This window comes from Coregonus lavaretus, assembly GCF_964263955.1.
Source record: "Coregonus lavaretus genome assembly, contig: HAP1_SCAFFOLD_627, whole genome shotgun sequence".
Classification (NCBI taxonomy): domain Eukaryota; kingdom Metazoa; phylum Chordata; class Actinopteri; order Salmoniformes; family Salmonidae; genus Coregonus; species Coregonus lavaretus.
In genome coordinates this window covers 227,965-241,493 of record NW_028163644.1, presented here as the reverse complement: position 1 = coordinate 241,493, position 13,529 = coordinate 227,965, and the positions used below count along the sequence as shown (strand labels likewise).

At 45.2% G+C, this 13,529-nt stretch overlaps 1 protein-coding gene across 1 annotated transcript; it reads left to right on the top strand.

Annotated features, from left to right (window-relative positions):
* Positions 1 to 230: 230 nt before the first annotated feature.
* LOC311117927 (tripartite motif-containing protein 16-like) lies at positions 231 to 13,001 on the top strand. Its single transcript, XM_084192821.1, has 6 exons — positions 231 to 854; positions 1,279 to 1,374; positions 11,432 to 11,665; positions 11,828 to 11,987; positions 12,113 to 12,172; positions 12,409 to 13,001. Exons 1-6 carry the CDS (start codon positions 258 to 260, stop codon positions 12,921 to 12,923), a joined length of 1,662 nt encoding a protein of 553 aa, XP_084048947.1. The 5' UTR covers positions 231 to 257; the 3' UTR covers positions 12,924 to 13,001.
* Positions 13,002 to 13,529: the final 528 nt, after the last annotated feature.

Below are 13,529 nucleotides of genomic sequence, written 5' to 3'. Positions count from 1 at the left end.
TTTTAAGATTCATTATTTAATTTGTTCCATGTTAAGTGCTCTAATCTAGGAACAAAACTATTTGTCTCCCTCTTCCTGTTGCATGCAGTTCCTCTCTCTCTTCCTCCATTCCTCTAACCCCTCCCTCCCTAATTTTAACCCCACCCCTCTGGCAGAACCAGGAAGTCCCTCCCCCTCCCACAAACTCTCTTCTGAGGAAACTAAACTGATCTGAGTCTCTGTGTCGTCTGTCTGTGTGAGAGTGAACAACCGTCCAAATGGCTCAGCAGGGAGTACTGCTGGACCAGGACCAGTTCTGTTGTTCTGTTTGTCTGGATCTACTGAAGGAGCCGGTCACTACTGCCTGTGGACACAGTTACTGTAGGCACTGTATTGAGGACTGCTGGGATCAGGATGTTCTGAAAGGGGTCTATAGCTGTCCTCAGTGCAGACAGACCTTCACTCCAAGGCCTAATCTGAGGAAAAATAACATGTTGGCTGAAGTGGTGGAGAAACTGAAGAAGACAGGACTCCAGGCTGCTCCCCCTCCTGCTCTGTGCTATGCTGGACCTGGAGATGTGGCGTGTGATGTCTGCACTGGGACCAGAAAGCAGAAAGCCCTCATGTCCTGTCTGGCGTGTCTGGCCTCTTACTGTGAGACTCACCTCCAACCTCACTATGAATCTCCTGCTTTCAAGAAGCACAAGCTGGTCAAAGCCACCGCACAACTACAGGAGAAGATCTGCTCTCATCATGACAAACTGCTGGAGGTTTACTGTCGTACCGATCAGCAGTGTATCTGTATGCTGTGTACAATGGATGAACATAAAGGCCATGATACAGTGTCAGCTGCAGCAGAGAGGACTGAGAAACAGGTAAGACCAGAACTACTTGTTGGTGACTGTCTGATAAACAAATAATTAAAGATACAGTAGGAACTAAGGCTGTTTGAATATGAGAGAAATCAAATGAAATTGATCCTCATCAGAACAAATATGAACACAAACCTTGAGTATATTGAGTTGATCCAAATGTATCACCATTTTCTAAAGTCAAACACTATTATCATTCTGAATGCCCTTTTATAAGTCCAAAGTTCAGCCTTAACCCTTTGATACGTGTACGCCTACCATAAAAACTATAATCTCTCACATAGCAAGATAAACAAATATAATATTGGAAAGTGACTTCCTCAAGATGATATACCTTCCTCTCTATGTGCCCTATGTCACATTACTACACTATTGATCTAGTGGACAAATAAAGCTTGATAGCTCATTGAAGAGTGATTCTCCACAGAGGCAGCTGGGGATGAGGCAGCAGAAGGTCCAGCAGAGATTCCAGGAGAGAGAGAAGGAGCTGAAGGAGCTCCAACAGGCTGTGGAGTCTCTCAAGGTGAGTATTGTTGACCAGAGGAGACACACCATTTCACGTCTCTCCTCCAGTCAGAGAGAGAGAGAGAGAGAGAGGGAGAGAGAGAGAGGGAGAGAGAGAGAGGGAGAGAGGCCCCCATCCAATCCGACTGACCCGCTGTTGGGAACATGCTGTCTGGACTCCTTTCAGAGAATAGTCTGCTTAATGTAACTTACATTTTACATTTTAGTCATTTAGCAGACGCTCTTATCCAGAGCGACTTACAGTTAGTGAGTGCATACATTATTTTTTAATTTTTCATACTGGCCCCCCGTGGGAATCAAACCCACAACCCTGGCGTTGCAAACGCCATGCTCTACCAACTGAGCTACATCCCTGCCGGCCATTCCCTCCCCTACCCTGGACGACGCTGGGCCAATTGTGCGCCGCCCCATGGGTCTCCCGGTCGCGGCCGGCTACGACAGAACTTCTACAGCAATAGTATTGTAATATTATAACAGTAATAATAGTATTGTAATATTATAACAGTAATAATAGTATTGTAATATTATAACAGTAATAATAGTATTGTAATATTATAACAGTAATAATAGTATTGTAATATTATAACAGTAATAATAGTATTGTAATATTATAACAGTAATAATAGCGCTGTAATTCTATAATAGCAGTACTGTAATAACAACAGTAATACTAATAATAGCAGTAAGGCTTTAACAACATCAGGAATCAGGAATCATTGATTTATTACTTTCTAAGCTGATGGGATATGAACCCGGGTCTACCACAGGAGAAACCAACATCTTGACCGTTACACCAAGAGGTCATTCCCTATTGAGCTGAGGGCCGACACTGATTTTGAAGTCGCAGGCGGGGCCACCTCATCACATAACCATGACTGACTCATGTCCCCTATACATTAACATGGTTGCTTCCGTCCCTCTCCTCGCCCCTACCTGGGCTTGAACCAGGGACTCTCTGCACACATCGACAACAGTCACCCTCGAAGCACCGTTACCCGTCGCTCCACAAAAGCCACGGCCCTTGCAGAGCAAGGGAAACAACTACTTCAAGGTCTCAGAGCGAGTGACGTCACCGATTGAAATGCTACTAGTGCGCACTCAAACTAGCGCGCACCCAAACTGACCTTCTATTCCTCACTCGTGACACCACTAACACATGGTGTGTCCTTGTCCTGTGTCCACATACAGCTTATGAGTTGCGCATACATTAATGAATGTTGCATTACAAATCATCATTACAGTAACCTGTAGTGGACTTGTGATATGTGTGACCAGATGATCTGTTTCTTGCTTTGCTCTTAGGAACAGGGCTCCATTGAAAGGAGTGATTTCTGGGGTAGCGTTAAGTGTAGAAGTGGAGCAATTAAGGTTGAAGACTGCTGGTGTTTGTGATTCCCGCCGTTTGGTGCAACACAGACCCGGTGGTGAGCGTGGTGAAACAGAGGAGTCACTGTCAGTCCTTTAGAGTTTTGAGTGTACCTGACAAATTCATGTTAGGATATATCAGTTATCCTGTTAGAGCTTTTGTGCCGAAACCACTGCAGTATTTCAGGTGCAACCTTTATGGTAATGTTGCAGCAGTTTGTAGGAGGGAGATTCCAAGATTTGGTGCAACACAGACCCGGTGGTGAGCGTGGTGAAACAGAGGAGTCACTGTCAGTCCTTTTGAGTTTTGAGTCGTTACCCAATAAAGTAATGGTAGGATATATCAGTTATCCTGTTAGAGCTTTTGTGGCGAATCCACTGCACTGATTCAGGTGCAACGTTTATGGTCATGTTGCAGCAGTTTGTAGGAGGGAGATTCCAAGGTGTGGGAAGTGTGCAGGAGGGGATGGGATAGAGGATTGTGTAGTTTCGGTGGATAAAGTTGTGTGTGTCAACTGTTGGGATGCCCATGTTGCTGGGGATCGGAAGTGTCTGGTGCGAGAGAGGCAGGTTGAGGTGGCTAGAGTCAGAGTAGTGCAGAAGGTGTCGTATGCTGAGGCAGTGAAGAAAGTAGAGGAGGATGGGTCAAGGGTGAGAGATCCTAAGAGGATCCCTGTGAGTAGTAGATCTGTGCCAGCACAGAGGGATAAGCCAATGAGTGATATATGCTTCAGTAAAGATAGCTTCTTAGCGTTCATAGCAATGGTTATCAACTGTACCGCAGAAATGGAACGTAAATCACAGAAATAGATGTCGTGGTGGCAGCTGCAGAGAAGTATTTGGGCATACAAGATTAGACTTCAGAAGAGTTACAGGGTGTGTTGAGTGGTGGTGTCCCGTCCTCCCAGGCCGTTGGCATGGTGCAGGATCAGATAGGGTCAAAGTAGTGGAATGGGGTAATGGGTATTCAATGTGTAGGGTTAGTTGGAAGGGTGTTTTTTAAAATTATTATAGTTTCCCCTTTTCCAATGTTGTATCACCAAGTAAAATGGATGTATGTTATAGTCCAGTAGGGGGCGGCAATGCAACATATTGGATACCAACCGCCGTTAAACTCCAAAGAAGAAGAACCGTTCTATTATGGCTATGTACAGTGTTGTAACGATGTCTCTGTCTCTCTCATTCCATCACTTTCACGGTAGTTGGTTGTGTGGGTCTCTGGTTATGAATGAGGTGCTGACAGACAATCGTTGATGGATATTTATTAGGGGTGTAACGATTCGTTTTAACAACGATTCGATTTGTATCACGATTTGTGGTTGTCGATACGATTCAAGGACGATATTGGTTCATTTAGAACGATACAATCCGAAACGATTCAGTGACTTGAAATCGATTCAGTAACCTTTTAGCCAAAAATTCAACCAGTGTGACTGAAATAAATACCTGGTAACCAGTTGCATTTTAATGGCTGGCAATAGTCTTGATATTTTTAACAGTGTTTCATGACTCCATGCAGACCATCTGGTATTATGAAACTTACCAAAAGTCTCACAAGTCCGTCTGTTATGGCCTGTGCGGTTCGGTCAGCACCCAATTCAATCAGTCCAATAAAGTCAGAAGTAAACTCTCCGTTGCTGGACACAGACACAATGTAAACTATTTCCTGCTCAGTTTTTGTGATGTCCTCAGATCCATCAAAAAGCATTCAGTAAATGAACATCCTCAGAATAGGAAGACATGGGCCGTGCGTGTTTAGCTTTATGGAAAGAGAAAAATATTAAACAGAGCTTGCCGCTGTTCTTCATTCAGCTTGTCTCGCCATCTGGCAAGTGGGCGACTGGACATTTATTCTCGGCTAGCTTTTAGCAATGGCTTGCGCCACATTCGTGTGCTCCTTGCTCTTTTCATGTTTGTCAAATAAAGGATGGTTGAAATTCTTTGAGCCTTTATAAAATGCACCTGTTTTGTCTGCTAGATGTGGATTTGAGCGGCAAATCTTGCACCACATTTCAGTGCGCTCATCGTTAGCTTCAAGCCACTTTTCCGAAAAAAGTATTTTCTTCGGCTCTGGCTCCAGTTGGCTTTTCTTTGTAGGTGGCGAAACGCCAAAGAAGCTGCTTAATGTCTGTTGCTTTTTGGACATCCCTGACAGTAGTTGACAAGCAACATGTCATGTGTAAGGTTAGATGAGAAGATCGGTCAAGTACGCAAAGGCGCGTAGTAACACAAGTGGCATTACGCATTCCTGATTTTTGTCGCGCTTGCGTATCTGCGTACCAGTTATGTGCACCCCTGCATATAAAGTCTGACGTGCTTAAATCCAATGGGTTATTTCCTAGTATCGATACAATCGATTTATTACATTTTAAAACGATGTTAGATCGATATATGTTGTCCAAAAGGCCAACTCGCCGAGCACAGATCGATGTAGTTGGATCATATGAATATAAATCGATACATCGATGTAGTAGATGGATCGTTACACCCCTAATATTTATAGAGCTCTGATCAGGATGACAATTGATTACGGGTGTATAGTTTATCGAACAAGGCAAAACTTGGCTTCAGAAGCTGGACAGAATCCAGTATAAAGATTTAAGGATATGTATTGGTGCATTTAAATCAACATCTGTATGTGCCTTACTGGTGGAGGCAGGAGAGATGCCTTTGGATATACAGCGTAAAAAATTGTCATTATCTTATAGGGTTGAAAGGCTGTGAGGTTGAGCATCCCACTGCTACTGTTCTAGATGACTGTTGGGAATATACTAGTAGACAAGGCAGTGGTTTTGGTTGGACAGTTGGAAAGCTTGCTGATGAGAGTGGTTTGAGGGAGTTGGAGGTTGGCCCTTCTGTGGTGATAGGGGATGTTCCTCCATGGTTACTCCCAGCCAGACCCTGTTGTTGATCTAACCTTGGTAGAGAAAAGAAAAGATTGGTCAGAAGTCAGTGATATAGGGAAACTGGTTGACAATTACATTGTTAGAATTTTTTATGCTTTTTTACTGCTTTTCACAGATGGATCCAAGGACCCAGAATTATAGTATACTCAGATTCTCTGTCTGTATTGAATAGTTTATCATCTGGTAAATCTAATAGGAGTGACCTGCTATTGGAGGTATTCATGTTATTATGGAGAATTGAGAGAATGGGTTTAGTAGTGAGATTCTGCTGGGTCCCAGCACATTGGGGTGTGGAAGGGAATGAAATTGTAGACCAGTTAGCTAAAAGAGCTTTGAAACTAGATATAATTGATATTAATGTTCCACTGGGTAGAGGTGAGGCCAAATGTAAGATCAGAGCCATTTTGATAGATGTGTGGCAGAAGAGATGGTACTCTGAGCACAAGGGCCGGCATTTATATGAATAGTTTACAGTTTTACAGAAAGGTCGATGGACCAAGATTCAAAGGTCAGATTAGGAAGGAAGAGGTGGTGTTTACTCAATTGCGCTTAGGAAATTGTACATTGATCTCGTCATTACATCTGGTTGGCAAGCATGGGAATGGTTTGTGTCTGGGGGGTACGGTCGATGAAACGGTGGAGCATGTGTTGTTATATTGTTGTAAGTATGTTGAAGAGAGGGAAAGATGTGTAGAGTCATTGAGGTTGGATGGGGTTGGGGGGGTTTGGAAGGGATTTTGGGGATGGGGGAGGGTCTATTAGAAGTTAGTAGGGCTCTTCTTTATTTTCTCAGAAGTACTGAGTTAGGTAGGAGGATTTAGAAATGTTGGAAACCGTGATTGACCACACACTCCAGCACAGTAGGTGGCGGTATGCACCTTTAACGTTGGTTTGTGGACCGCCATTATATCATAGAAGAAGAAGTTTGTTGTGTGAGAGATTTGTGGTTCGTGAGGAGGGCTACTATTCTTTTTTCTTTTGGTTCTTGCGTATTTTCTGGATATATTTTCTGATGGTGGAGGGTTTGTTTATTGGTTTCCACTGTTTATCGTTTAGAGTTGAGGGGGGAGTAGGGGTAGTTTGTTAGGGCGGCGTGATGGCCTCAACCGAGTGGAGAAGAAACGCTGTCGCTTCGGGTGCGTTCCGGAGAAAGGTGTGGAGGAAGTTTTGCTCATGGTCGGCGAACAGGTTGGAGCGGAACATCTGCACTCTGCATCCAGAATGAACAAGGCGGTGGTTGTGTTGATGAAAAAGGTTTGTCTTGTTGTGAGTGGGATTTTTGTGAGGGGTGTGTTGGTGCAGATGTCGCCTCTTTCGATAAGAGTTGTGGTGGCTAATCTGCCTCCGTTTATTGCTTACGAACAGACCGCAAGTAGTTGGTTAGTTTTGGTAAATTTGCAAGTGGTTTTCGTGTGCTCTCGGCTGGGTGCCAAGCGGAATCCGTTAAACATGTCTGTTTTCAGTTTACGGTGTTTCTAGTGTGGGGATCATCAGTTATAGGCTACAAGCAGCAATATGATTGATAGGTAGGACAGGTATTGAACCCAAATAATCCCTACTCAGATGCGTTAACCTCAACCCTAGTAAACATGCATTATAAAAACCTTCTATATAAAATTATCTCATATTTGGAGTAAATAGCCTCTGAATAGAAAAGAAAAAACACTGCATCTTCCAGCCCACCAATAAATTACATAATGCAACCGTCGCGGTTAGCATATTTACCTCAACATGCCCCTCGCTTGCGTGAGAAGGCAGAGTGCTCGATGCTGGTTGATGAATTTGACAATTAATGTACTAGGAAAATACGTTTTTGTCGACCAGAGGTGACTGAATTAATGTTCAGGCGTATTGATAATCATTATAGTAATGAAGTATAATTTCAAAACATGACCATAAAAACAGGTAATAATAAACATGAATCATCATTATATTACTTCACAGTAATGTGTTTTCAGTCCTTCCTCTTGCGTTAGCAGTGTGGAAAGGGACAGTAAAAAGCTCAGGCAGGAGGAGTTTTCCTGTGAGGTGGAGTGGTGGTGTATCCAGGGAGAGAACTAAACTAATCTTCTGAAATGTCATTCATGGTCTTATGCTGCCATCTATTGGAATTATTATGCAACTGCAGTAGTACTGAATAAAGTGTTTTTCCTTACTAATCCGTTCTAAAATAGTGATTACTCAGAATTGCTAAAAAAATGGCAGGGGTACCAGGAGGGAGGAGAGTACATTTTTTACATTTTAGTCATTTAGCAGATGCTCTTATCCAGAGCGACTTACAGTTAGTGAGTGCATACATTTTCATACTGTCCCCCCATGGGAAACGAACCCACAACCCTGGTGTTGCAAGCGCCATGCTCTACCAACTGAGCTACACGGTAGTAGTGCATGGCCAAGTGGTGGTGCGCAGGCCGTGGAGAAAGCGGTGGTGGGGAGGGTTGCAGCTGGGCTACATGAGCTGAGGCAGGTTTCTGTAGTAACAGAGACTCCGGTGGGCGAAGGCTTGGTGGGCTCATCCCGGGAAATATTGCCTGTCATTGGGGAAGAGGCTCTGATAAGGGGGGAAGTGCAGGGGGGCAGAGACTGGGGAGGAGGAGGACGGTACCGTGCCAATGGAGGAAGAGGGGGGAGGTGAGTCTGCGGGAGCGGAGGACAAGGCGTCTCGTTTTCAGACGGCTCATTGGATCCAGAGCTGACAGCCAGTCATGCTGAGGGCCCAGTATATACGGTGAGAGAACTTTCTAGGTTCCTGATGGAGACTAAAGGGGAAATAGAAGGTTCTGCTGGAGTCTTATTTGATTGATCCTGGAAGGTTTGTAAGGTCAGTACAACACGTGATGAAGAATGAGGGGTTTAGTGTCCTCTCACCCAGGAAGCGGTATAGGCTGAGAAAATGGGTCATGGGTTCTTAAGGGCATGTCTTCAGAATCTGCTTAAATTTATGTTTTTTTCTGGCATGGCGGCTTTATGGGCTTCTCTACTGGTTTCTGATTGTGGTGATTTCCCTCCCACCTCTTATGGAGATTTCACGGTTAGACTTCCTTAACATGAACAGCGGCAAAGACTGGGGGAATATGTAAACCAAAAACATTTAAATGCCATGGCAGAAATCTTAGTGCAGGGGTAGCAAAAGAGGTGTGTAAGGGTAAGTTGTTAGTGTTTAGAGCCCAAATAATGACCTTGTCTTTGCTTTCATAAATGTGTCTGCACCTGGTCCTCTGTAGCTCAGCTGGTAGAGCACGGCGCTTGTTACGCCAGGGTAGTGGGTTCGATCCCCGGGACCACCCATACACAAAAAATATATATATATATGTATATATATGCACGCATGACTGTAAGTCGCTTTGGATAAAAGCGTCTGCAAAATGGCACATTATATTATATTATAGTACAGGACTCAGTTCTGAGTGGGGAAACCAAGAAAATCCCTTGTTTTATGTTTGTCTGATGGGCGGGTAACTTCTGTTGTGGGGAGATGAGGGAGCCTGATGGGTGGGTAACTTCTGTTGTGGGGGAGATGAGGGAGCCTGATGGGTGGGTAACTTCTGTTGTGGGGAGATGAGGGAGGCTGATGGGTGGGTAACTTCTGTTGTGGGGAGATGAGGGAGCCTGATGGGTGGGTAACTTCTGTTGTGAGGAGATGAGGCTGTGGAGTTGTACTCTGATTTATAGAGGGCAGAACTCTGTGGTCCTCTGTAGCTCAATTGGTAGAGCATGGCGCTTGTAATGCTAGGGTAGTGGGTTCGATCCCCGGGACCGTAAAAATGTATGCACATGACTGTAAGTCGCTTTGGATAAAAGCGTCTGCTAAATGGCATATTATTATTATTATTATTATCCTGGGTTTTCTCAGGTTCTGCTCACAGACCTTTCCAAACTCTCTCTGTCACAGATAAATCAAATAGACATTTCCCTGGCCTTTCACAAACTCTCAGCTGCTGTCTCTCAGACGGTCTGCCTGTGGATTTTTATAAAAAGTTCTGGGGAATTATTTTACAGGACGTGTGTTGCGTGAGTGTGTCGGGGTGGGGGAGCTGTCGCTAAGCTGTAGACGGGAGGCTTTGACTCTCCTGCCCAAAAAAGGGGATTTGAGCGACTTAAAGAACTGGAGGCCTGTGGCATTTCTCTCTTTGGACTATAAGGTCTTTACCAAGGTCCTCGTTAACAGACTGAAGTCCCACCTGGACTCTATTGTACAGAAGGACCAAACGTACTGTGTACCAGGACGCTCAATTACAGACAATCTGTTCATAATCAGGAGAAAGCCTTTGATAGGGTGGACCATGAATATCTGTTCAATGTGTTGTTTTGGTTGTGGGGAGAATTTTGTGGCCTGTGTTCAAATGCTGTATGCTGGGGCTTCATGTATGGTCAAGGTGTGGGGAGGGCTCAGTAGGCCAGTCTGGGTAGGGAGGGGCATTCACCAGGGATGCCCTCTGTCAGGGCAGCTATACACTCTTGTTATTGAGCCCTTTCTGGGCCTGCTACGCAGGAGGCTACAGGGAGTGTGGGAGCCAGGCATAGGGTTGGGGACAGGCATAGCAGTGTCAGCATACGCTGATGACGTCTGTGTTGGTTAGGGATGAGCAGAACCTACAGGCCCTGGAGAATAGTTTGAGGGTGTACGAGGGGGCGTCTTCTGCTTAGGTAAACTGGGGCAAGAGTGAGGCTCTGTTATGTGGGGCATGGAGGGACAGGGCACCTCCGCAGCTTCCAGGGGGGTTGCAGTGGGGCTGTGAGTGGCTCAAGATGCTTGGGGTGTATCTGGGCTCGGAGGGTTGGGATTGGAAGAACTGGGAAGGAGTGTCACAAGCGGTGGTGTCGAGGCTGACGAAGTGGAGGTGGCTCATCTCCCAAGTGGCATACAGAGGGACGGTGCTGATCATCAACAACTTGGTGGCATCCTCTCTATGGCTTAAATTGGCCATTCTCAACGCCCCCGGTGGTCTGCTTGTGGACCTGCAGCGCAAGTTAGTGATTTTAAATTCAATCATCATGCGGCAGGAGAGACTCAATACAGCAGGGGTCTCTGATTTCTATGCTGCAGTACTGAGGGCTGGAGCAGCCTGAGGAGGGGCCACCACCGTTTCCACCACTGCAAGTGACAGCAGAGACTGGGGACTGGCAGGAGACTCCGGAGGACTTAACACTCTGAGCCTGGGGGAGTTTGAGGAGGTGGGGGGTAAGGTGCTGTACACCCTCAGTGTCAAGGTTAGACACATCAGGAGCTTAGCGGGAGTGAAGGGGCATCAGTGGCAGGGGGTTGTGGGGGCTGAGAGCATGGCAGGGTATAGGTGGAGGGGCTCTATAAACTCCCAGTGCTGGAAAGGTCAGGGGTCGTCCAGTGGAGGGTATTACATGGAGCCCTGGACACCAATAGCTGGTTGGCTCGGGTTGACCTGGGAGTTGGGGAGGGGTGTCCGTTTTCTGCAATGACAGACTGTTCATCATGTTTTTTCTGTGTTACCAGGGTAATGCCATTACTGTTGACGCCTTAGGGTTGAGTTTGAGTTGTACAAAATGATCAGCAGTGTGGAGATGTTTCAGGAGGTATGGGGGCTCAGGGGGGCTGTCTGTACGGCTGGAGAGGAGGGGTTGGATGGACGGTTGGAATGTGGTGCTGGATGGTGTATTGTACTGTGGTGTTGGGTACTGGATAATGTGATTGTGTAGAGGTTGTGGTGGCACGCAATGTGCTTTTAGGGGTGGGGGTGTTAGTGTAATGAGGATGGCTCATTAAAGTAAGACAAGTCAGTCTCTCTCTCTCTCTTTCTCTCTCAACAGCGCTCTGCACAGGCAGCAGTGGAGGACAGTGATAAGATCTTTACCGAGCTGATCCACTCCATTGAGAGAAGGCGCTCTGAGGTGAAGGAGCTGATCAGAGCCCAAGAGAAGGCTCAAGTGAGTCAAGCTGAAGGACTCCTGGAGCAACTGGAGCAGGAGATAGCTGAGCTGAGGAAGAGAAGCACTGAGCTGGAGCAGCTCTCACACACAGAGGATCACATCCATTTCCTCCAGGTAACTCAACTGCCTTGATACATGTGATATGAAATTAAAACTCTCAATCATTTGGTTCTGCTCTCTCTCTCTCTCTCTCTCTCTCTCTCTCTCTCTCTCTCTCTCTCTCTCTCTCTCTCTCTCTCTCTCTCTCTCTCTCTCTCTCTCTCTCTCTCTCTCTAGAGTTATCAGTCTCTCTCCGGTACCAGTGTATCTTCAGACTTACCCAGCATCGTTGTCCGTCCTCTTCAGTACTTTGGAGATGTGAGTAAGACTGTGTCTGAACTGAGAGAGACACTAGAAGACGTCCTTAAAGGAGAATGGACCAAGATCTCCACTACAGGTGTGTTGAAAATAATAAGAACATCAACTTTAGACCATTGAAAGTTCCCTACTAGTCATATACATGTGGAATATGGTGTGATGATAACATTCCCTCTCTCTGTGAATGTGTTTGTGTGTCTGTAGTGAATATAGTGGATGTTGTACTGCCTCCAGAGCCCAAGACCAGAGAACAGTTCTTACAATGTGAGTCTCTTTATTCTGAAGTAACTAACAGTCTCTTTTTACTGACACTCCTAACAATCCCTCTAGAAATATATAGCAATAGTAGATCTAATCAAAGACTGGGTATCTATCTGACTCCTCATATTTCTCTGATTTGATCTCTGCTGTGCTCTAATCAAAGACAGGGTAGATACAGTATCTGACTTCACTTATTGTTCCAACTCCCCTCATTGGTCTCTGCTCTGCTCTTCTCCCAGATTCCTGTCAGCTCACACTGGACCCAAACACAGCACACACACTCCTCTCTCTGTCTAAAGGGAACAGAAAGGTGACCTATAAAGGCCAAGACAAACCATATCCTGACCATCCAGACAGATTCACAAACTATTGTCAGGTTCTGTGTAGAGAGGGTCTGTCTGGACGCTGTTACTGGGAGGTGGAGTGGAGTGGGGAGTGTGTTTATACAGCAGTCTCATATAAAGACATTAGCAGAACAGAGACAGATGGTGGATTTGGACTCAATAACAAGTCCTGGAGTTTAGTGTGCTCTAGTGGTTGTTATAGGTTCAGACACAATAATGTTAAGACTAAACTATCAGGCCCTCAGTCCTCCAGAGTAGGAGTGGACCTGGATCACAAGGCAGGTACTCTGTCCTTCTACAGTGTCTCTGACACAATGACCCTCCTCCACAGAGTCCAGACCACATTCACTCAGCCCCTCTATCCTGGGTTTTATCTCTATAATGGTACTGCTGAGCTGGTTAAACTGTAGTAGGGTCCACATAGATACTAGTCATGCTGGTGTAGTCTATAGCTGAGCTGGTTAAACTGTAGTAGAGTCCACATAGATACTAGTCATGCTGATGTAGTCTATAGCTGAGCTGGTTAAACTGTAGTAGGGTCCACATAGATACTAGTCATGCTGGTGTAGTCTATAGCTGAGCTGGTTAAACTGTAGTAGGGTCCACATAGATACTAGTCATGCTGATGTAGTCTATAGCTGAGCTGGTTAAACTGTAGTAGGGTCCACATAGATACTAGTCATGCTTGTGTAGTCTATAGCTGAGCTGGTTAAAGTGTAGTAGGGTCCACATAGATACTAGTCATGCTGGTGGTGATGGTCCCCAGATATAATGCTCTGTTTTCCTGTACAATTATTTTTGTCTGACTGATTTAATCTTCAGAGTTTAAATACAATTTAATAATGTTTTTTAATTGGCTACATTTACATTAATCATGATGTTTGCTGTATGTTGGTTTTCATTCAGAACCATTGAAATGTTTTCTCAATTGGTTCTCTGTCTCAATGTCATTTTCCTCAGTATCATGGAACAGGTAGTGTTACTTACTTGCTAATTGAACTATATGGGCCGGTTTC